General features: G+C 51.3%; 1 protein-coding gene across 13 annotated transcripts in view; it reads left to right on the top strand.

Moving 5' to 3' along the window:
- EPS15L1 (epidermal growth factor receptor pathway substrate 15 like 1) overlaps window positions 1-12,799 on the top strand; it is a 105,877-nt gene extending 93,078 nt beyond the window's left edge. For 7 of the 13 annotated variants that reach the window (XR_005721140.1, XM_040241054.1, XM_040241052.1 and 4 more), the window contains 2 exons: window positions 6,903-7,108; window positions 12,178-12,799. Coding sequence is in view for 12 of the 13 variants with exons in the window: in XM_040241054.1 (XP_040096988.1) it covers window positions 6,903-7,108; window positions 12,178-12,324 (353 nt within the window). In the remaining variant the exon portion in view is untranslated. Of the gene's footprint in view, window positions 1-6,902; window positions 7,350-12,177 lie in introns of those variants that run through there. The other 6 variants (XM_040241057.1, XM_040241063.1, XM_040241056.1 and 3 more) reach the window with 3 other exon arrangements.
- The last annotated feature ends 12,101 nt before the right edge of the window (window positions 12,800-24,900 follow it).

Raw genomic sequence — 24,900 nt, 5'->3', positions numbered from 1 at the left:
TGTGTGGGACGAGTGACAGTCGTGTGTGTCCCGTGTTGTGTGGGACGAGTGACGGTTGTGTGTGTCCCGTGTTGTGTGGGACAAGTGACGGTTGTGTGTCTCCCGTGTTGCCACAAATGGCAGCTTGGGAACGTCCTGTGTTGTGGAGAGTAATAGCTCAGGTGGGGCAGCTGTCCTGACCACAGACCTTTGTTTTTTATTTTTGTGTTTGGTTGTTTTTGTATTTATCTCTCATCTACAGAGCTGCACTTTCCAACTGCAGCCCTGAATCTTATAAATAGAACCCAGCCACTATCTGGTCGGGATGAAAACACACACTCTAGCTCACATCTATTTTTGATTATGTTCTATTCATCTGATTTATTGAGACCCTCCCGCAAGTGACCCAAACCTGTTAAACTCTCCTTCGAAGTAAAAGTTTGCAAGCAGGAGAGCCTGCCTTCCTTCAGTGTTCACTTTTGAGTCGTTGCGGGGGGTTGTATTCCATCGTTTTCTCCCCTCCCTGCCGACTCTTCGGGCAGAGACCTTCCCGGAGAAGCCAGGAGGGAGAGGTTGGCGCAGGGCATCACGCCCTCCTGCCCCCGCCTGCCTGCCAGTGTCCGATCCTGGGTGCTGGGGGCCCTCTTGGTCTCAGAAAGTTCAGAAGCAGGAGAATTAAAGACATTGCTCCCAGGGTGGGGCCGGCCAGTGGGTTTTTTTTAACAGCACACAGCGTGGTAAACCATCAGGTTCATATTGTTTTTGCTCAAGGCCGTCCTGTGTGCGGTTTCGGTGCACCACTAGGGTAGCTGCTGAAACTGCTGCGGTTTCAAATCAGCCCTGTTCTGTCCTGTCTTCAACCTTGGTCCCCCCACCCTGTTAATGAAGCCTCCTCTGAGTGCCAGGGAGTCCCTGGGGGGCTCGGCAGCAGCTCCCAGCCCCGGGCTGGGGGAGGGTCTTTATCTGACTGTCTCCAGTCACATCCTCCCGACCACCCAGGCCTTCCTGCCCTGGCCAGGTGTCTAGGAATGACAGGCCAGGTGTCATCCTGGTTATTAGTTTTATATCAAAATTTAAGGAAAAAAAAAAAAAAGATTTGTGCTCTCTTCTCTGAAACACACCCCAGACAAGCCTCTTTCCTTTACTCTCCGTGAAAGGCGTAAAACGGGGCGGCAGGTCTGCCCAGGGGCACGGAGGCAGATTGAGTTACCCTGTCACGTTTAATATGAGCACCACTTCAGAAAAAAACAATTAAGAACTTAGCAGAAGTGGTTACATAAAAGCAGGAACCAGCCCCAGAATGTATGAAAAGTGCAGCTGCTAAAAATAAATGGGGGCGCAGAGTGGGAAGTGCTATGGACTAAGGGCAGTCAGGGCAAGGGTGTCTTTTGTAAAAGGCATCTCTGCTCGTGAGTGTCGTGTCAGGCCAAAGCCGGGAGGCCACCAGTTTTGCACGTGGGAGGTCCGATAACTCAGCCTCTATGCCCAAGCACAAAAACAGATAACTGAGAAAAAACCGTTTCCCCTGCCACCACCACTCCAAAACAGGAGCAGTTGATGTGCCCCGGTTTCGTATTAACACAGTCACGATTTCTAAATAACAACGGTTTCGGCAGCCGAGCAAAACCAGGCCCCGGGCCGTTCTTGGGTGTGAGTGCCTCCTTTCAAGATCTCACCGATCGATCGATCATCTCCATGCCTGTTAGAAACCTCAGCTTGACATTCTTGCCGGCTGGATTCTTAACTGCCCCCCGCCCCCAACCTCTGCCCCCAAAGTGATTAAAAAAAAAAAAATCCCCCAGACCAGGGGAGGAAGCTCTTCTTAACTGAAAAAAAAAAACAAGGCATAGAAGTGGGTGATGGTGTATTTGAACATCTGCACCGTTGGGGTCACTCTCAGGGCCTGGCTGGGGTCAGCCGACCCCGTTATTGCGTGCTCGGACATTTGCCGTGCTGGACGGCACAGGGAGGTCTGCCTGGTGGAGGTACCTGTGGGAGGGAAACCGCTGTGGCCAGGCTGCAGGGACCATGCCCACCGAGGTCAGTGTGCCCATGCCTCAGGATGCCATCCCCCCCGGGCGCCCCGGCAGAGGCGCATGCATCAGGTTGGTTGCAGGTGAGGCCCCGTCCCTCGGGGCCCAGGGAAGGCTGCCGGTGTCCCAGGGGCCCCCAGCACAGGGTTCGCTCAGGATCCTGTCTATTCACAGTCAGCCTTTGGTGACGCCACGTCTTGGGGTTTAGAAAGCAAGGCAGGGTCTGCGTCTGAGTGTACGCTGCAGGGGGCCTCTTCTCTCGGGGGGCACGCCTGGGCTGTGGCGCTGCTGCACCGTGGGAGGGGAGGTCGCATGGAGGGCTTGAGGAAGCCCGACAGGTGGGGCCCAGTGCAGGGAACTCGGCAGTTCAAGGGGAGGCCACCCCTGCCCGGGGGCTGCGCACGCCCACCCACCACCCTGCGTGGGAGGCATCTGAGCAGCTCTGCAGGCGGGGTTCTCAGTCTCCTTATGGAGCTCATGGCGGGGGTGCCAAGCTGTCCTGCCCTCTGGGTATTGGAGCCATGCCAGCCTGGCATTGGCAGACAGGTAAAACATGATTTATAAAAGCAGACAGCTCCCTCGTAGGCCGACCCCAGCTCTGGCAGCGGTGGAGAGCAGACACTTTTTTACCCCGCCCGAGTATCCTGGGGCTGCCATACCACATACTGCAGACTGGGCAGCTGAGACGGCCGAAGCGGACTCTCGGCCGTGGAGGCCGGAAGTCTGGGGTCAAGGTGGGGTCTGGTTGGCTTCTCCTGAGGCTGCTCTGGTTGGCCTGTAGACGGCACCCACTCCCGTGCCTTCCCGCGGCCTCCCCTCTGTGCATGCGAGTGTCCTGCTCTCCTCTTTCCTCCCGAGATCACCAGTCCTCGTGGACCAGGGCCCACTCAGAGGACCTCATTCTAACTTAATTACCTCTGCAAAGATCCCATGTCCCGAGACAGCCACATCCTGAGGTACTGGGGGAGAGGACCTGAGCATAACGAATTGGGGGTGGGGGACCAGTTCATCCCATCACAACCTCATTTCACAGATAAGGAAGCTGAGGCTGAGGTGGGTGGTTGCCATGTTCCTCCCCATCTTCCAGGGGTCCACAGCCCACTCTCTCCGAGGGCTGGGCCAGGAGGGCTGAACACAGGCCTGGGAAGATGGTGGGCCCAGGCACTTAAGGCAGAGGGACTGTCTGGAGAGAAGCCCTGGGCTGGGTTCCTGGGGGAGCGAGGTATGCTCGGGCCCCTGGAGGGGTGTCAGGGGACGAGGTGGGGAAGGGTTTTGTGTGGGCTTTCTTAATTCGCCACGGTGGAGCTTGCACGTTAGAAAGCTCTGTTGAGCAGAGTGGTCTGGGGAGCGGGGACACAGCTGTGGGCAGCCGGGTGCTCTGCTTTCTGGAGCTCGTGTTCTCTCGGGCAAGAGAGAAAGTACATGACGGGTGACCCAATGACAGAGCAGGACAAGGGCTGCAGCGGCGTCTGCGCCAGAAGTGGGGAGGCCGGCCTCTGAGTGTGCGGCACCCACGGGGGAGGGGTGCTCTGGCCCGTGCAGCAGCCAGGGAAGGCTGGCCAGGGCTGGGGTGGGTGCTCCCAGAGAGCTGGGGAGAGCTCAGCAGGCTCGGTGCAACTCTGAGTTAAAAGGCTGCCTTGCTGAGTGCCGGGGGCCCACGGGGCTGGAAGCTGAAAGAGTGAGCTGCCCAGTGGCTGTCACAGGGGTGGTTCCCAGGGACCCAGGAGAGGCAAGGACCACTTGCCTCAGGCGGTGCAGCCACTGTGGGGACCCAAGCTCCCAGGGCTCATGTCCACCCTCTCCTTGCCCAGGGTGCCCCCGTGATCTGCCTGGCTTCCCGTTCATTCACGGCGCCCGGTTGTACGGCCTAGAGTTGATGAGCTGCGGGGCAGGGCTTGCCTGACCCCTCCTGCCTGTGCTGCCTGCTCGCCTCCCAAGAGGGGCTCTCCTTTGTCTGCGGTGCTGGCCCAGGGGGCCCGTGCTCACCCGTCAGCTCATCCCTTGGACCAGGGAGTAGGCTGCTGTGGAAGATGGGCTTGGGGGACGTGGCTCTTCAGGGTGGCACCCAGATCGGGTCTCCCCGTCGTCTGAAGCCCACGGGGCTGAGGTCTGGGAGGGAGAGCAAAGCCAACAGCTAGGAGGACAGGTCAGGGAGGAGCGTTTGGTGCTGGAGGGGGAGCAGCCCGAAATCTGTGGCTCTGTCACAAATAGAAGAAGAGGGACCGGAAGTAGAGAACTCAGCCTGTATGGAAGGTGGGGTGTGGGCACAGCCCCCAGGACTGCACTTGAATAAGCCAGTTGCCCTAATGTCCTGCGCAGTGGACTTGGCCCCGCCCTTCCGGGAAAGTGTCCCTGCCCCAGCAGGTCGGGCCCATCCAGGGGTTTGGGGAGAGAGAAGTTCACCTGGCCCACTAAGCCTCATGGTTGATTGTGACCTGACTTGGGGCCACCGGGAACCTCCTACAGCCTCTGCAAGCCTGCAGCCCTCCCCCTCCCCGCCCTTCTAGATCAGAGTGTCTCCTGTCGGAGCCTGGGGCAGGTACTAGGAAGGTCAGGCTGCGGTGGGCACGCCTCCTGACCCACAGCCCCACCTCCAGAAAGTGTGTGAAAGTGTGAGTCGCTCAGTCATGTCCAACTATTTGCAGCCCCACAGACTGTAGTCCTCCAGGCTCCTCCGTCTATGGGATTCTCCAGGCAAGAATACTGGCGTGGGTTGCCATTTCCTTCTCCAGGAGATCTTCCCGACCCAGGGATTGACCCCGGGTCCCCTGCCTCGTAGGCAGTTTACCGTCTGAGCCACGGGGGAACATCTCCTATAAATAGACACACATGGGCGAGGCTGTGCTGTTTGTGACAGTAAGAACCTGGGAAGGCCAGAGGTCAGCATGGGGGCCCCATGAGGCCACGGGCAAGGGCATAGTCCTCTGATCCAGCCTCGGGAGGTGACAGGGAGCTGGGTGCAGAGCGGCCTGTGTCTCAAGAGCCCTGTGCGAGCCTCGGGAAGTCAAGACTTTCAGCGTTTCCTTAAACGTGCAGACAGAAACCAGCGGCAGCTCTCGGGGGCGGGGGCGGCTCGGGGCCTCTGTCCCAGCCACACTGCTGGCGTCACCCGCCCACCCAGAGGTCCCAGCTCAGGTGGGAGGGGGCGTGGGGATTTCACTGCTTCTGGTGGGCTCCACCCCGTCTCTTCTCTGTGGGCTCCCCTGGGGGCAGAACAACGTCTCCGGTAACTCGAGGTTCGGAATGAAGCTGATGGAGTCAGGGCGGCCTTTGTACCTTAGGGCCGCCCAGCTGCTATGTCAAATGACAAGTAAAAAGACTCATGTATCCAGAGGGACCTGAGGTCAGGTGGTCACAGGCCCCACGTGTGCTGAGCCCCGCTTGTGCCCGCGGTAGGGCATCAGTCATGGGCTCTGACCCCTGACCTTCATGCCCACTTCCCAGACAGAAGCAGGCCAGCTGGGCCTGAGGTGCTGGGCCTGGTCTGGGTCTCAGAACTCAAGGGGACAGAGGCAGAAGTCCTTAGGGACCCCTGGGGACCCTCAGAAATGTGGCCTTAGGAAGCAGCGTCAGAGAGTGTGGTTTTGGAGCTGGGTGTGGAGATGGACGTGCAGGCAGGTGGCGTGGTAGAGGCCAGCAGGGTAGGAAGGCAAGTGCCCTGGGCTCAGGCACTGCAGACAGGTCCGGCGTGACTCAGAGCCAGGGCCTGCCTCTGGACATGCAGCCGATGTCCAGGGTTCTATATGGAACGTGGCCCTTGGCTTTTGGCTTCTTCTCACACATTAGTTTTTTTTAATTGCAAGAGCAAAACACGGGCGACGTAGTTAACAGATCAGAATCATGTTAAGTATGCCCTAGCCTGGGCTTGGACACAGAGCTGCCGAATTGACCGTCTCACCCCCTGGGTACCTTAGTTACCCCAGGCAGCTGTTGGGCAAATGAATGGTGTCAGGCAGGAACCTGGCTTCCAAACCCAGCAGATCCTGGAGGCTCATCCCATGGGCCCCCCTTACCAAGCGGGCCTGGAGAGGGGTCTGGTTGCTTGTGGATGGTTCTGACTTGTCGGCAGGACTCGCTGGGAGAAGCCCCTTGTCCTTGGGCCACATCCCCAAAGCGTAGCCTTGCAGCCTCATTTCCCACCAGTTCTAAACACCTGTCTCCCGTGTCCTCGTGGAGATCTGCCTTGCTGGGACCTGGGTCTCCCAGAGCCACCCTCTTGGCAAGAGCCCACAAAAGCCCAAGGCCTGCCCCCTTGGAGCCAAAGGGACAGACGCAGGAGCCGGAAATGAATTTCAACCCAGGACGAATGTAAACCCAGGATGGCCAAGTGGGTTTGTCTGGTGAGCAGCATATAGACCCTCACCACTAACATGGCTAACTCCACATCATGTTGTGAAACTAATTCTCCATCCTTCCTGTTTAGTTGCAAGTAATCCCCCACCCCCCCTTTTTAAAAAAATTATTGGGCTCTTACAGTGATCTTTTTCTGCTCGACCATGACTTTGTAAAAACTCAGTGTGATCGTGAATGTGTTGCCCTGCCATAATGAATCACTTTGAAACACGCCTGCATGTGAGCTTTCTAAAAGATGATGTAAATTTTAGCTGTGGTGGGTGGGGAGGGGAGAAGGGTCATCTGAATTGGTTTTCTAAGACCGCCCACAAAACCATTAAGCCTCCGGGATAAAGGAAGAGGAAAGCGGAGACCCATGCCGATTCCTCCCCCCTCGGAGTCCGTCCCACGAGCCACATTCCAGCTCTTTCCAAGTGAAGGATAGAGTTTCCCAGGGAGCTGGCACCCGGCTCCTCAGTCAGGACTCTTGTTCTGTCCCTTGTCAGTAACTTGTATTTCTTCTTCTTCTTTTTTTTTTTTTTCTCCTAAATTTTCCAGGTAAAAGTACACCCGTAAACCAGCTTGGTTCTGCAGACTTTACCGAACCCCCTGATCCATTCCAGCCACTTGGGGCCGACAGCAGTGACCCGTTCCAAAATAAAAAGGGGTTTGGGGACCCGTTTAGTGGAAAAGATCCATTTGCTCCCTCCTCTTCAGCTAAACCTTCTAAAGCCTCCTCTTTGGGCTTTGCAGACTTCACCTCTGTAAGTTGAGTTCTCCGCCTTCCGTGCCATCCCCTCCTCTCCCCTGCTCCGCTTGCAGCTTCCTTGGGGTTATCATTTTTTTATTATTATTATTATTATTTGTCTCTTTGAAATGGCAAACCTCCTCCTGATCCAAGTCTCCTGGGACCTCACACCATCACCTGTTATTTATTCTGTACTGCTTCTTGCTGTAAGAAAAAAACAGTTTCTCAATAAAAGAAAAAGAGCACTGGTTTGGATACTCTGTGATGAGGATGCATTTTCCTTCTGGCAGGATGGCCCGGAATGCCTGTTTCTTTATCTTTCACGGCAGACTCTCTGTAGTAGTTCTGTCGCCCAGAGGCTTTTGTGTTCGTTCAGTTTTTTTTTGGGGTGGGGAAGCCACCACGTCAGACACTTCTGAAGTACCAAAACAAGATCGCTAAAGTTAATCTGGGTGCCTCTGTCTTAAAGTCTCTGTGTGAGAGTTCTCACGCTCCCAGTTTAGGGCAGCAAGGATCAGGCAGATCGCACCAAGGGAAAGCAGTTTGATTTGTTTAAAAAAAAAAAACAACTTTTTATCAGCTATGGAGAAAAACCGAAATGGAACCTAGAACAGCCGCTCTGAAGCCCCGTCCTTGTGCAGAGAGAAAAAAAAAAAAAACTCAGAAAGCCGTTTAGCAGAGTGAAATGCCTTTTCAGAAGCCAACTCGGGGATTTTGAAAGCCTGGCTCTGTGTCTCGGTTTGAAAAAAAAGATTCCAGGCTGTAAAAGGCTTTCATGTTGTGTGCTTTCTGCACCCTCACGAGTACTCAAAGATCTTGTTCTCAGAGAGCTTCAGATGTTGTCTTCCCAGAAACGGTTTCCCTGTCTGTTGCGCACCTAATATTTTTTTTGAAAAGGCTTTCTTCACTCGGTTTGACACACAGTACCCTGTTTCCTCGTTAGGTGTGAGATGCATTGTTTATAGATGCTTCAGCTCCTAGAATGTCTGTCTTAATGCGAGCACTGCCGTTCTAGTGCCCAGTGCATGCCTGATTCATGTCAGATCCAGCTCATACACAGCTAGGCTGTGGCTTATTGAAATCGCCCAAGATGCTGACACGTTCCTGGCTCTTGGCAACCTGTAAATATTTGACAACTGCAGTTGGCCCGGTTTTGTTGACAGCCAGTGCACACTGGATATATACAAACGGTGACATTGTTAAATAAAATCCAGAAACAAAACCCGCTTTATCTACAGTTTCTTGAATAGCACTGCCTTTATTTTTTGGTTAAAAAAAAAATGAAACAGTGATGGAAAAAAATTGAGCTATTCACGTGTGACTCAGGTATTGTGTTTAGGGTAGGGGGGAAGGGTAAGTGGATTTGAACAGCAGTTTGAAGAAATGATTGCAGTTTTATTTCTTACAGTGCCCCTCCTGCCACCCAATGGCTGGTCTTTGGAACACTTTTTTTTTTATTCTGTTAACCCCCCCCAAGATTTCAAGTTATTTAGTTCATCATTTCTGGTCATTTCAACACAGTTATTAATTTCCTATTTTAAAACACCCATGGGGTTGAGACACCCTCAGTTCCAGGCAAGGAATTGGGTTCTGCCAGTTTTCAGGAGGTATAGAAACCACCTGCAATACAGGAGACCTGGGTTTCATCCCTGGGTTGGGAAGCTCCCCTGGAGGAGGGCATGGCAACCCACTCTAGTCTTCTTGCCTGGAGAATCCCATGGACACAGGAGCCCGGCGGGCTACAGTCCACGGGGTTGCAAAGAGCTGGACACGACTGACGGACCTGCACTCAGTCTGCAGCCCCGCTGTCTTACGTCTAAAATCGCCTTTCCCACTTTGGGCGCCGCAGTCTTCCCTGGGGAAGTCAGCTGACTGGGAGGTTCAGCCCCTTGTGATGGGCGGGGAAGTACAGGAAGGCAGGAATCGAGCTGATTTGTGCTGCCCCTCAGTCACACAGAACTGTCCCACCTCTGGGGGCTCGGAGTGTCTGTCGTGTTCGTGGTGTCCAGGGATTTGGTCGATTGCCCGATGGTTTCTTTGTTCACTGGACCTGAGAGATAGGTGCCAACTGAAAGAAGGCCAGAGTGGGTTCTGCGAGTGTGTTTCAGCTTCCCTGGGGAGACGCTGAGTGGTCTCTGCTCGGCAGCCTGGCAGCGTGACTCTCAGATCAGACGTTCTAAGCATGCGGTCAGGACGCGTTGCTAACCCATGCAGAAGCAGCTTGGTCCGCTTTGGCCGTCAGGGAAGCCAGTGTGACGCATGTACCCAGCCCCGCTCCCCGCCCCCTTGGCGCACCAGCGCTGCCACTCTGGAACCCTCTGATTTACTGACCCCGAGTTTCCATCAATGGGTTTCTTGTGCTTGTAGCGGCTCACAGGAAACCTCTCTGGTGTTTCTTTTAAAACGAGCCTTTTCTGTCTCAGGCAAATGTGTTTTATTAGGAAGTATTTCTAGGTGGGCCAAACAGCGCTTTCTTTCGGAAGTGCGCATTAAGAGCAAATATCGGATGGGATAAGTTGCGCTTTGCCTCGTCAGATGAGTTGGATGCGTTTTCAAAGCCGGATAAGCAAAGCTAATGGGAAGCGGCGAGAAGTGTCCCCACTCGTGGTGACAGGAGGCGGGGCGCACACGTCCATCCCCGTGGAGGAAGGGCGCTGTTACTTCACGTGCAGAGGGCTCTGAACTTCAGATTTCCGCGGAGAGGCCGCCAAAATCAAACCACCCAGAGTCTGTCGGCCCCCGGTGTGTCCCTCGCCGTCCTGAGTGAAGTAGAAACGAGCTGGCCATTCACCGAGCAGCCCCTGCACACGCCGGTGTTCCAGATCCGGGCCGTCGCGTGACGGCACCTGGCGCATCCAGGTCGGAGGACCGGAGCGTGGCCTGGGCAGGGCCCGCCGCCAGGGCCGGGGAGGGGCTGCGCCGCCGATTCAAGATGCGGAGGGAGCCACAGAGAAGCCCCTGCCTTCAGCCTGCCTCCGACTGCGCGCCCGCTGTGAGTCTCCACCCTGGAGCCTAAGCTCGCCTCCGACGAGTCCTCCCCGAAGGCATCTAGAACGTTCCCGTCAGCACGTTTGCTTTGAGCTCGCAGACTCCTGGAGCGGGAGGTTCCCGGGCTGAGCAGGCCCCGCCAAGGTGCGAGCCTGTTTCTCGTCGGCCCCCGCCACCCGCGTGCTCCTCCGGGCTGGCGAGGGCGAGGTCCCCTGTCCACCCAGCTGCCTGTCGCCTCCCACCGCTGTCAGCGGCACCGTGGAGTCGTTCCCATCGGCATTTGTTGTTCTTTCCTTGTTTTTCTCCTGAAGAGGTGTTGGAAAATTCCCCAAAGAGTATGAGGTGGGGGAGGGGAGGGCAGTTATCTGTGGCCAGTGGTGGAAATATGAGGGGCGGGGACTGGCTTTCAGGAGTCCAAGCTGGAGACCCATTTGATCCCTGAGTGATTTTCTGGGCCATTTCTCTAAGAAACCAGGACTCGACCTTTGTGCCGGGAGGGCAGCGCCTCTGTGTTAACCCTCGCCTGCCCCTGCCTGACTCGCCAGACAGGTGCAGGGAGGCCTTCTGGGCTGTGCCATCTCCTCCCCCTCCTCAGGGCCACACCTGGCTCCAAACCAGGCTCCCCCAAGCCAGCCCTCCCCTGCCCAGCCCCCACTGTCTGGCCCCATCACCCCCAGACTGGCGGTCAGGTCATGAAACATGAACAAACCGCCAGGCCGATTGCCCCACTTGCTTGTCCCACGAGTGTCCTTGGGAAAATCTTAGCTCCTTTCTGGGGCCCATGGGTTCGCTGTCCCAGATCCTTGGGGTTCAGCTGACTTCTCCACACAAAGGAGAGATGCTGACCCAGGCAGGCTAGGGACCCCAATGGGCTGCAGCTCTGCTGGGGGTCAGTGGTGCCGGAGGCACCTCACCTGGAGACAGGGTACAGTGACTGGGGGGCCCCGGGGGCCGGGGACTCCCACCAGGGGAAGAACATGTGACGTCTGGCTTTGCTTTCCTTTACATAGAGCTGGAAGTCCATCGATTGAATGGTTTGAAATCACCTATCTCAGGAGAAGGAAATGGCAGCCCACTCCAGTATTCTTGCCTGGAGAATCCCATGGACTTTCTGAGCCTGGCGGGCTACAGTCCATGGGGTCGCAAGAGTCAGACACGACTTAGTGACTAAACCACCATCTCAGGATCAAAACGATTTCTTCCCTTGTTTTAAAAAAAATTTTTTTTTAAGTTACACCTTTTGGAAAAAGACCCCCAACCCCCTCCACCACCACCACCAAGAATGAAAAACTCCTGGACCAAATGACAGCATGATGCCGAGGGCTCCTGTGAACGTTCAAGTACAAAGTGGCTCTTAGCATCTCCCAGAGCCCCTGGGACCGTGGCTGAGACAGAGCTGCCGCATCTCTGGACCTTGTCGTCTCGTTTGGCCTCAAGGCCCCCTGTACACGTTGGAGACTCAGAGATCGATTTGAGCATGAAGTCTCCAGCCCCAGCACCTCTCGCCCAGGCATCACAGCCTGTCATGGAGGCCCAGGCTCGCGGGTTCGGCGTCCCATCTCCTTGGGATTCAGCTGACTCCGCTCCCCAGCTGCTTCCAGACGCCTGTGCCGTCCCCCGACAGGAGGCCCAGCAGAGCTCCGTCTTACCCCTCCACTCCCCGTGAAGCCTCCTCCAGGCCGGTGGGAGGGTCCCCAGAAGTCTCTCAATGTCCCTAATCTGATGCCTGGCCTCCGCCTGCTTCAGCTCCCAGCAGGGATGGGGCGTCTGGTTTCTCTCCGAGGTGGAGGTGGCGGTTAAGGTCAGACTCAGCCCTGCGTGTCTCAGTGCATGTGACCGCCTTCCAGGCTGGGGGTCAGGACTGGGACACGCGCGTCCCCTCTGCATCCCCAACCAAGAGGGGGCTTCTAGCTTGTCCTGGTTTTCACCCCCGCACACCAGGCACGTCGCCGCAACGCATCCCAGCCTGGCGTTTCCCCACACCCCATCGATCCCCCCCATGGCAGACCTCCACATCCTCTCTGCCCCAACCAGCTGGCTGGCAGGCAGGCACCATTTCAGGGACCGCGTAACCCACCCTCCATTTTTCCTTTGCAGTTTGGCAATGAGGAGCAGCAGCTGGCATGGGCCAAGCGGGAGAGCGAGAAGGCGGAACAGGAGAGGCTGGCGCGGCTGCGGCGGCAGGAGCAGGAAGACCTGGAGCTGGCCATCGCGCTCAGCAAGGCTGACATGCCTGCTGCCTAGGCGCGGCCCTGCACGCAAGTGCCCGGAGGCAGGACGGCCGAGGTTCAGGCATGAGGCAGGAGAGGACGTGGAAAGCCCTACGTGTACACACACCCTCGCTCTTGGCCCCCAAGTCACAGCCACTGTTACATCAAGGGCTTGCTGGTCAGAGCTGGAAGTCCATCGATTGAATGGAGCTGGATGCCTCACCCAGGAAGAGGAGATACGGTTCACCCCAGCAGAGGGAGGCCCGAGGAGAGGCCGAGGATCCACCTGTTTGCTGTGACACGCCTGCCTCCTTCCTGGAATCGGCAGGCAAAGCACGGGGCGAGCAGAGGAAGCACCTGTCTCCTTACCCTCACCCACTGCTCACACCTGGGCACACCCACCCGACGCCTCCCTGATTCCCCTCTCAGATAGATACCCCGGTGATGTATGCATTCATTGTATAAAAATTAAGTTTGAATGATTAATATAAAATATTTTAATACAAAACGTAAGAATCCTTTTTTTTTTTCCACTTACCTGTTGTTTTGCTTGCATGAAGGTCCACGCGTGATGTCACAAATGCAGACTGGCCTCGGGCAGGTGTGGAAGACCAGGTCAAACATCTCCAGTTAAATCCTAAGTGTTTGAGGGAGTTCCCTGCAGTCCACGCAGGAGGCATAAGTTCAATCCCTAGTCGACCTAAGGTCCTGCATGCTGAAGGAAAAAAAAATTTTTTTAAGTGTTTGAGCAGAGGCCACAGAAAAAAGCCAGCTTGGGAAGTTTTCAGAGGTCACCCTGTATCTCCGGTTGCAGAGTGCTTCTGAAACGGTGGGTGGTGACCTCACTGCCCTGTAACCAGGGCAGGCGGCCCTTGGTCACCATGCTGCTGTTTGAAATGAGATACCCACCATACAGTTCGCTGGAGCCCCATCCGGTCTGCACGAGGGGCAAGGCCGGTGGGGCGGGCCTCAGCAGGAACCCATACTCAGAATCGGCACACAGGGAGAGACTTCCACCAGCATGCAATCCCCAGAAACCCCTAGAACCTTCTGGAAGCATGGACATCACTGTTGGGACGACCTCTGGTGTAGCTGAGGCTGTCACACATTTGCTTTCTGCTGGGCCTCTTCCATCCCCAGGGAGACAAGACGGCCCAGACCGACATCTCTCAGGTGAAGATGGTCCAAACTTGTGACTCTGAGCAGCCTGAGCACAGAGAAATGGAGTAGAGAAGCCCTGACTTTAAAACCAGGCAGGAAGGGGCGAGACGCCCTTTCCAGGACTAATGAGGCCAGACTGTTCCATGGCAGAAGCAGCCTTTACTGGAAATGGCAGGGCACACACAGGCCCAGCCCCTCTGCTACCTAGAAGCCCTTTTTCTCTTTCTCCCTCTTTTTTTTTTTTTTTTTCCCCGCAAGCCTTACAACTTGCAGGATCTTAGTTCCCCAAAAAGGGACTGAACCCACACCCTCAGCAGTGAAAGCGTGGAGTCCTCACTACAGGACCCCCAGGGAATTCCCTTAAAAGCTCTTTCTTGAGAAGTTCTTTTTCAGAGCGTGTTTTGGGTCTCTGGGTTCCAGTACTTGCCTTGTCCCCTTCTGTCCTCAGCTTGGGCAGCTGTTGACAACCCCCTTCCTACCCAAGATGCTTTAGCCCAACCAGGGAATCATTCTGAGAGAGGCATCTCTTTGCTTGTTTTTGCACTTTAAGAAAATTTTTTAGGCCGGTTTTAGATGTGCAAAAAAATCACAAAGAGAAGAGGAAGAGTTCCCATAAGCCCCTCACGACTTCCTTTCTTTTTAACATCTTGCCTCAGGCTGATGTGCTTATTATTACAGAGGAACCCAATATTGGGACTCGGTTATAGTCTACACCTGATTCATGGGCTTCCTGAGTGGCACTGGAGTGTAAAGAGTCAGCCTGTCAGTCCAGGAGATGCAAGAGATGAGGGTTCGATCCCTGGGTCTGGAAGATCCCCTGGAGGAGGGCATGACCACCCACCCTAGTGTTCTTGCCTGGAGAATCCCGTGGACAGAGGAGCCTGGTGGGCCCCAGTCCATGGGGTGGCAAAGACTTGGACACAGCTGAGTGAGCACACACGCCTGATTCATATCTCATCAGTTTTGTCCCTTAATGCCCCTTTTCTTGAAGAAGGCGATGGCACCCCACTCCAGTACTCTTGCCTGGAAAATCCCATGGATGGAGGAGCCTGGTAGGCTGTAGTCCATGGGGTCACTAAGAGTCGGACACGATTGAGCAACTTCACTTTGACTTTTCACTTTCATGCATTGGAGAAGGAAATGGCAACCCACTCCAGTGTTCTTGCCTGGAGAATCCCAGGGACGGGGGAGCCTGGTGGGCTGCCATCTATGGGGTCGCACAGAGTCGGACACGACTGAAGTGACTTAGCCGCAGCCCCTTTTCTACCCCAGTATTTCACATGGCATTTGGTTGTCGTGTCTCCTTAGGTGCCTCTGGCCTGAGATAGTTGCTCAAGACCTGCCTTGATTTTGACGACGTCGATGGTTGTGAGGAGTAGTCAGCTGTCTTGTATGTGGTCTCCCGTTGAGACGTGTCCGTGTTTTTCTCATGGTTAGTCTGGGGTGACGAGTTTGGGGAGGACCTCTGGGGTGAAACTCCCTTCTTGTCACATTGTATTGAGTCCATGTCATCAACCAGATTCATTACCATTGATGTTGACCTTCACCACCTGGGCATGGGTGTTTTTGATTTTTTGGCTGTGCTGAGTCTTTCTGCAAGGGCTTTCTTTCGTTGCAGTGAGTAGGGTCTACCCTTCGTTGAGGTGCAGGGGCTTCTTGTGGTGGTGGCTCCTCTTGTGGAGAAGGGGCTCTGGGGTGCACAGGCTTCAGAAGTCCCTGGGTCAGTGGCATGTGGGCTGAGCATTGTGGAGCACAGGCTTAGTTGCTCGCAGCATGTGGAATCTTCCCTGACCAGGGACTGAACCCCTGTCCCCTGCATTTGCAGATGGATTCTTTACCACCCAACTGCCAGGAAAGTCTGAGAGGTTTGTGTTGGAAAGACAGCTTTTCAGACCCGGGTGTTCAGTCACACCGTCCTGTATCAGAGCAGTACTCTAAGACTGAAAGTGAACCATAAATGGGTCTTTAATAGTAGATTTAGGAGAGTGAGATCAACCAGGACATTGCAAGTCTTGGACGGGGAGAGATTGCTTTGTGTCCGTGGAATGTCCTTGCCTCTCTGTCAGCAGTGGTGGTCTGGGACCTGGTACGTGGTGTGAGGTTGGTGGGCTTCCTAACCTCTGATGTGGCCCTAATCCTCTCTAGAAGAGGAAGCAGTTTTCAGAACATGGCTGGAGGCAATCCTTACAAGGCTTTCTCTTCCTGCCGTGGAACCATCAGAATAAGTCTGAAAACCCATACTGTTTGCCCCATTGTATCCCTGGGAAGGGAACTGACTGGGCCACCCCTCCCTGAGGTGCTCAGAGCCACATGCATGCTAAGTCACTTCAGTCGTGTCCGACTCTTTGCGACCCCATGGACTGTAGCCCGCCAGGCTCCTCTGTCCATTGGACACTCCAGGCAAGAATACTGGAGTGGGGTGACATTCCCTTCTCCAGGGGAATCTTCCTGACCCAGGGATCGAACCCACGGCTCCTGTGGCTCCTGCATTGCAGGCAGATTCTTTACCACTGAGGCACCGAGGAAGCCCTTGCTCACAGCTGACCACTCCTCAAAACTCAAGGTCCCTTACTTAGGAAACTTTGAGTTGCGAACTTCCAGAACAATGCAAACATGTGTTCACATGTCCAGTCATGTAAGTTAGCTTGCGTGTCTGGTGTACATGATCACGTGCATGCCTTCTCTACAAGTGGTTGTGCCTTTGTGTACTTTACAGCCCTGTGTACAGTACAGTAGTGAAAGTGAAAGTGTTAGTCACTCGGTCGTTTCTGACTGTTTGTGACCCCATGGACTGGAGCCCAGCAGCCTCTTTGGTCATAGAATTCCCCAGGCAAGAATACTGGAGTGGGTTGCCATTCCCTTCTCCAAGGGATCTTCCCAATCCAGGGATCAAACTCTGTCCCCTGTGTCTCCCGCATTGCAGGCAGGCTCTTTACTGCCTGAGCCACCATGGAAGCCCAGTACCTTTACTTCAACGCCAGAATCTGTGCCATCAACGTGAGTGAGTGAAATCACAGGCATGAGGGAAACTGCAGCTTGCCCTCCGACTCCTATTGCTGAAGATCCTTCGGCTCCATCATCTCACCTCCTCTCCCTCCTCCAGCCAGTGACTCTTCCTGCCTGTTCACTCGATGCCAGCCCCTGTATGTCAGCTGTGGTACTGTACTGTAAGCTTAAAGCTGTTTATTTTTTGTGTGTTTGTTTTTTACATACTATTTGTGTGAAAAATATCTTAAACCTACTACAGTACAGTATGATACAGCTGATTGTGTTAGTTGGGTACCTAGGCTAACTTTGAACAAATTAAACTTACAAACATGCTCTCAGAATGACTTGTTCATATGTAGGGGACTTCCTGTAAATCTCTCAGGTCTAATGTGTCATTTCAGGCTGGTGTTTCCTTATTTTTGCCTCAGCAGTGGCCACAGGACTGGAAAAGGTCAGTTTTCATTCCAATCCCAAAGAAAGGCAATGCCAAAGAATGTTCAAACTACTGCACAATGGCACTCTGTTTCACACACTAGCAAAGTAATGGTCAAAATTCTCCAAGTCAGGCTTCAACAGTATGTGAACTATGAACTTACAGATGTTCAAGCTGGATTTAGAAAAGGCAGAGGAACCAGAGAGCAAATTGCCAACATCCGTTGGATCATCGAAAAAGCAAGAGAATACCAGAAAAATATCTACTTCTGCTTTATTGACTATACCAAAGCCTTGACTGTGTGGATCACAACAAACTGGAAAAATCATAAAGAGATGGGAATACCAGACCACCTGACCTTACTCCTGAGAATGTATGCAAGTCAGGAAGCAACAGTTAGAACTGGACATGGAATAATAGACTGGTTCCAAATCAGGAAAGGAGTATATCAAGGCTGTATATTGTCACCCTGCTTGTTTAACTTATATGCAGAGTACCTCATGAGAAATGCTGGGCTGGATGAAGCTCAAGCTGGAATCAGGATTGCTGGGAGAAGTATCAATAACCTCAGATGACACCACCCTTATGGCAGAAAGTGAAGAAGAGCTAAAGAGTCTCTTGATGAAAGTGAAAGAGGAGAGTGAAAAAGTTGGCTTAAAACCCATCATTCAGAAAACAGATCATGGCATCTGGTCCCATCACTTCATGGCAAATACATGGGGAAACGATGGAAATAGTGAGAGCCTTTATTTCTGGGGGCTCCAAAATCACCACAAAGGGTAACAACAGCCATGAAATTAAAAGACACTTGCTCCTGGGAAGAAAAGCTATGACCAACCTAGACAGCATATTAAAAAGCAGAGATATCACTTTGCCAACAATGGTCCATCTAGTCAAAGCTATGGTTTTTCCAGTAGTCATGTATGGATGTGAGAGTTGGACTATAAAGAAAGCTGAGTGCCAAAGAATTGATGCTTTTGAACTGTGGTGTTGGAGAAGACTTGAGAGTCCCTTGGACTGCAAGGAGATCCATCCAGTCCATCCTAAAGGAGATCAGTCCTGGGTGTTCATTGGAAGGACTGATGTTGAAGCTGAAACTCCCATACTTTGCCCATCTGATGTGAAGAACTGACTCATTGGAAAAGACCCTGATGCTGGGAAAGATTGAAGGGGGGAGAAGGGGAAGACAGAGGATGAGATGGCTGGATGGCATCACCGACTTGATGGACACGAGTTTGAGTAAACTCTGCAAGTTGATGATGGACAGGGAGGCCTGGAGTGCTGCAGTCCTTGGGGTCGCAAAGAGTCAGACATGACTAAGCAACTGAACTGAACTGAAATGTGTCATTTCAGGCCAGTGTTTCCTTATTTTTCTGTCTGGATGATCTGTCCTTTGGTGTAAGTGGGGTGTTAAAGGACCCCCATCCTTAACCAGTTTTAAATCCTGTCTCCTTCCCCGGGGACACACACACATACCCCCCTGATGTCTAAATGTGCATATGTGTGCATGCTTAGGTGTGTCCAACTCTTTGTGACCCCATGGACTGTAGCCTCCCAGGCTCCTCTGTCCATGGAATTTTCCAAGCAAGAATACTAGGGCGTGTTGCAATGCCCTCCTCCAGGGGATCTTCCCCACCTAGGGATTGAACCTGCGTCTCCTGCATCGGCAGGCAGATTCTTCACCACTGCACCATCTGGGAAGCTGCTGTGTAAGTAGCCAGCTTCAAATCCACCAATCCATTCACACTCCCATGGGTTCTCTCTCAGCCTCTTCCTTGGCAGAGAACACTCACACCCTTTCCTGAAAAACAAAGAGTATCCAGTTTGAAAAATTTTGTTGTGAAAAATCTCCAAGCATAATAGCAAGAAGAGTACAATAACCCCCCGTCACCTAGCCTCACTCTCTGGATTTTGCCACTTTCTCTTCAGCCACCCCTTTCTTTCTCTCCCTCTCTCTGCACACATGCTTTAAAGCAGTTCAGTGATGACATCACTTCACCCTTCCATGGTCAAGTGCACTCGGTTAAGACCTGTGGGACCTTCTCTCGTAACCTAAGAAAATCAAGACTAACACCTTCCTTTTACCAGTCACATCTGTCAGATGGGCAGCAGCTTGTGATTCTGAAGCATCATCAATTTGCCACCCTGGTGCTTGGGAGTGCTTAGGGGCTGATGCGCCCTCCCGCCGCAGGCTCCCACCCATGGCAACTGGTTCCCAACCCCTTCGCGGTCCAGCGACCCAGCTCCAGCTACGGTTGGACCGGAACCCAAGGGTCTGGGCTACCTGGTCTGAGCAGCATTTTGCCAGAGGATGACTGACTACACGCTTGCTCCAATGACATGAAATCACATCTTCAAAGCCAAGTTCATTTAAAAGGACATTCTAGTCCTGGAACAGTGGTAGAAAGCTATTTTTAAAACAGGAAGTATCTGAGCAACAAAGAACCTGCCTCTTGAAATAATGGAGTAAATATTTCTGCCTCCTTATCAGATCTGGTGCCTTTGAAACATGGTCCTTTTTTTTCCCAAAAATTTTCCCCAGTAAAAGTTACCAGGAGCTGTACAAATTGTATCATGAGCTGTTGTCGGAAAAACATAGAGGGAAATGGAAATGTGATCTTATCATGAGCATATTCCAAAGAAATTACGTGATGTGGGCTTGCACGGTTGCAGTTGTGTTTGTCTTTAGCGTGTCTTTAAATATCTCACTGTGATTTGCTTTCTGATGGCCATGCTGAGTGGTCTCTGTGACCTTGGCCCCTGACCTCAGTTTCCTCATTTGGCCGAGGAGTTTGGACTATGCAACTAATGAAGACTTTTTAGCTACAGGGTCCTTAAGATTATTGTTCAGATCTCTAAGAAGGCACATATTTTAGGATCTCAGGTAATGTATAAGGAGAAAATGGAGTAGATGTCATTCTGCCAGCCTCATCTTTGCTGAAAATATTTTGTCCATCTGTAGACAACCATATTGCATTATAATCATCAAACTTGCTAAGAGACTGGAACTTGATTATTCCCACCACTCAAAATAAATGATCGTTATGTAATATGATAGAGGTACTAATTGCTACCATGGCAATCATATTACAATAGAGAAATGTGTCACTTGCTATCCACCTGAAACTATCACAACATTGTTAATTGACTATACTCCAATACAAAACAAAAAGTTTAATGAAAAATATATAGAAATGTATAAGATCAACATGCTATATACCTTAAGTTGACCCAGTGTTAAATGTCAAATATATTTCAAAAATTTTTTCTGAATAAAAATAAATAAAATATTTTCCATGCATGAAGTTTTAAAAAATATCCCACCAAAGGTTTTATTAAAAATAGATAACTGACTGAAATAAAACATTTGTCATGCCCATATCTGACAAAAAAAAATTTGTATTCAGAATATATAAACCACTCCTACAAACAGCTTATATAAAAAAGGATCAAAGACTTTAAAAAAGACCTTTCACAAAGGAAGATGTGCAAACGGCAAACAAGCTTAAGTGCTCACCAATAATAGTGATTTAGGAAATACAAACTAAAGCCACATGCTATATAGGTGGTCAAATAAAAAAGCCTGACATCATTAAACATTGATGAGAATGTAAAATCACCAGGAATTCCATACAGTGCTGGTGGGAATGTAAAAAAAATTTTTTTTTAATATTTTGCCCACTCTTGATAATGATTTGATAGCTAAGGGAGAAATATTAATTTAAATAACACTAGGGACTTCCCTGGTGGTCCAGGGGTTAAGAATCCATTTTTTTTCTTATTATTTATTTTAATTGGAGGATAATTGGTTTAGGAAATTGTGTTAGTTTCTGCCATACATCAACTCTACATGATTCAGCCATAGGTATATAGATGTTCCCTGCCTCTTGAACCTCCCTCCCATCTCCCACCCCATCCCACCCCTCTAGGCAGTCGCATAGCACCACCTAGACCTCCTCGGTTTGAGCTCCCTGCGTCATCCGGCGAATTCCCACTGGCCATCTCTTTTACACGTGTAATGTGTAGGTTTCAGCATCATAGGTTTCAGGTTTCACTCTGCTTTCAGTTTGTCCCAGTCTCTCCTTTCCCTGCTGTATCTGCAAGTCTGTCCTGTATCTTTGTTTCTATTGCTGCTCTACGGATAGGTTCATCAGTACCATCTTTCTAGATTCCATAGATACATTTGTTTTCCTCTTTCTGACTGACTTTATTCTGCGTAGTAGGCTCTAGGTTCATTCACCTCGTTAGAATCGACTCAAATGCGTTCCTTTTTAAAGAATCCAACTTGCAATGCGGGGAATGCAAGTTCTATCCCCGGTCGGGGAACTAAGATCCCATATGCTGCAGGGCGACTAAGCACCTCGACTACTGCGCCCAGTTCTCTGCAGCCTGTGTGCCGCAACTAAGGCCTGACACAGCCAAATAAATAAAAACTTAAAAAGTAACACGAGTTTCATATGGTATAGTGTAATAGCATATAATGTAATATGGTATATAAATAGTGTAAATCAGTAATATAATTAGATCACTATCAATAATATATTGATATAAATATATTAATATAAGTGTATCTATCTTATAAGCTTTAAAAAACTAGTATAAGAAACATTAGTTTAATAAGTGAACAATACTGAATTGCCAGTGATTTTTCTTCTACACTAACTTCACCAAGGGGAGAGGGAAGCCTTCCCAAAGACCAGAAGCATAAGGACTTTTGAGATAGTGGTCTGCTCTGAATACTGTTTCTTTGTACTAAAGACAAAGGACAGAGTTTCCAATCCAAGAGCCAAAAAAGGACCCAAGACAAGATGTAGCCATTGTTCCACAGTAAACATACTTTTTAAAGGAAGTAGAGATCCTGGGTCTAAGAGAGCAACGTGGTAGACCAGAACTCTGATTCCTTTCCGGTTCTAGATCCTGGGATAAGAGTCCCACGGTTTCTCTTCTCTGAGGGAAACTACAGAAGACATGAAGCTGTGCAGAGGCCACGAGTGTGTTGGAGAGGACACAGCCTTGGAGTCACACTGACTTGGTGTAAATCCAGCTCCCCTCTCAGTAGTAGGATGAGCCTGGGAAGCCAGTTTGACCTCTGCAGCCATTTTTCCTCATCTGTAAAGTGGTGATACTAACACCTACCTCTTGGGGCTGTTGTGAGAATCCACAGCAGAATCCACAGGCTGTAGTGAGAATCCAGAACCTTCTAGATGCTCAAGGTAGTCAGAACAGTAGTAGTTGTTGTGTGTTTTATTTTTTATTACAAATTGTGGTTTGAAAAAAAACAAACATGTAACATGCAATTTACCATCTCAACCCCTTTCAAGTGTACGGTTCAGTAGTGTGAAGTACACTGACTTTGTTGTGCAATAGCTCTCTAGAACGTTTTCATCTTGCAAAACTGAAACTCTGTACGTACCCATGGAACAACAACAGCTCCCAATTTCCCCCTCCCCCCAGCCAGTAGTAGTGGGTTTTGTTATTACTGATTCACATGGTTATTATTAAAGCTGTGGCTACTTCGATAGTGATTGCTTTGCATTTTGAGAGTAGGTGTATATATCCTAGTTCTACTACCCAGGAACAGGCTGAGAGGTAGCTCTGTCCATATTAAAAATAAGCTACTGTGTTATTCCTTATTACAGGAGTCTTATTCTAAAAGAACTCATATAGGGTTGAAGAAGACAGGAAGACCAGCCCTGCCATTAACTTTCTGTATGATTCTGTGGTCTTGGGAGAGAGAGGGGCTCAAGTGTACTGAACACCCTGTACATACCAACTCCATTGTCAGCCACCATTCAGGAAAACGGCAGTCTTATCCGAAACTAAGATGGTACCATTAATCCGGAGGTTTTCTACTCAGGGGGACCAGATGCCGTGGCCCATCTGTGGCACCATAGGACTGTCTCATGAGCTTGTCACCACTTCAACCGTGGTTATTTTTATAGCTGATGATGAGACTTTACTGGAAATGGCTTGGCATTCTTGTATAGAAAGCTCCTGCACTTAAACCTGGGTAGTTGGAATGCATGAGGCCTGGCATGAGCCCTTGACTGAGACGTTCCCACAGAGCAGATCACTTGCAGCCCAGGAAGAATTCCAGGGATGCTCTGCCTTCCCGAGGACCAGTTCTCTCAGGACACTTGTTTGAGGCCACAGAGCCATCGTCCTCTCTCCTGTGTCACAGTTCTCTGAGCTGCAAGGCTTACTTCGCCTCCCCTGCCTGGCCCTCCCAGGAAAGAAAGAGATCTGCCAGGATTGAAGGCAGAAGGAGAAGGGGGCAACAGAGGACAAGACGGTTGGAAGGTGTCCCTGACGCACATGAGTTTGAGCAAGCTCCGGGGTATAGTGAGGGACAGGGAGGCCTGGTGTGCTGCAGTCCGTGGGGTCACAAAGAGTCAGACATGATTCAGTGGCTGAACAACGACAGCAACAAGGGGAGAGAGTTCTCCCATTTTCCATTCCTCATCCCGCTTTCTTGAGTTGTAAGCTTTTCCCAGATGCCCCCTCTCTCTCTCGAGCACTGACCGAGTCAAGGAAGGTGGTTCCTCTGATGGAGGAAGTGACAGGAACCTGCTCTGCAGCTGGGAGGGCGGAAGTGAGGACACAGACTATGTTGCCCAGGACAGCATCATCTCTGTTGCCCACGCCTGTGTCCCGGCCTGGGAGAGGTCCCTGCATGGGGCATTTGGGGGATAGTGTGTCTTCAGGGCATTTGTCACATTTCCAGCAATTTTTTTATACTTTTATTTTGTATTGAGGTGTAGCTGATTACGTTGTGGTAGTTTCAGGTGAACAGAGAAGGGACTCAGCCATACATGTACTCCCTCAACCTCCCTTCCCATCCACGCTGTCATATAACATTGAGCAGAGTTCCCTGTGCTATAGGACCTTGTGGGTTATCCATTTTAAATACAGCAGTGTGTGCATGTCCATTCCAAACTCCCTAACTATCCCTTCCCTAATCCTCACTCCCCCTGCCGCAACCTTAAGTTCTCTAAGTCGGTGAGTCTCCTTTTGTTTTCGAGCAGTTCTTTTTCTCTGTCCCTGACTGCCTCTCTCACATCCACACCAGCCCCTTTGAACCCTGTTTTTGCACACATTGTCTTGCTGACACTGTACCCCAAACCCTAGGTCACTGCCACCTGTATTCCCTGAACTAAAATTCTTCGGAAGCGTGGCTGAGCAAACAAGCAAGCGTTTTCCATCAGTCATGGGCTGAGTTACCTCCCCGCAAAACAGACTGAGGGGTCCCCTGGGCTTGTGTACTTTCTTGGGGGCCTCAGGGACCCTGGACAGATGGGAGATTTTGCAAGGCATCTGAAGGGCTGAAGTCAGCCAGTGAGACTCAGGGAGCTACTCTCGTCTAGGTCCTGCCTTCACCGAGGGCCTGTGGCGGCTGTAACACTGGAACTAGAAAATTCCTCCCACTTGGAGTTGGTTAAATGACAGCAGAGCCTGTTCTCACCAAATCACCTTCCTCCTCTTACCCAAGAGGCTGGGATTAGTCTGTTCAAGCCCTGAGTCCTGGACACCCTTTCCTACTGTTTGTCATCTGTAACTTTCTCCTAGGAACCCTGGTGTGCGTGCATGCTAAGTTGCTTCAGTCATATCCGACTCTTTACAACCCCATGGACTGTAGCCATTAGCCAATTCTACAATGAATTAGAATTCTATATAGAACTACCTAATGAAATAAGAGGGTTTGAATTTTCACCCTTTCTGTGTGTCTGTTGCTACTGCAATACTGTTAGCAAAGGAGATGCAAAATTACTGTTTGTGGGACCAAGAGGCTACAGGTCAGTTCTGTGTTATTACTCTGATTTTCCTACCTATTTGCTTATGTATTAAATTGCGGTAAGATACACATAACTTAAATTCACCATCTGAGCCAACTTCAAGTGTAGAGTTTAGTGGCATTAAATACCTTCACATTGTTGTTCAACTGTTGCCACAATTTTTTCATCTTCCCCAACTGAAACTCTGTCCCCGTTGAGCACTAACTTCCACGCCCCTCCCACAGTCCCTGACACC

Source organism: Oryx dammah, unplaced genomic scaffold (assembly GCF_014754425.2).
Source record: "Oryx dammah isolate SB20612 unplaced genomic scaffold, SCBI_Odam_1.1 HiC_scaffold_5, whole genome shotgun sequence".
Lineage (NCBI taxonomy): Eukaryota > Metazoa > Chordata > Mammalia > Artiodactyla > Bovidae > Oryx > Oryx dammah.
The sequence above is the reverse complement of the archived record's forward strand: the minus strand, read 5'-3'. Positions and strand labels throughout refer to the sequence as shown.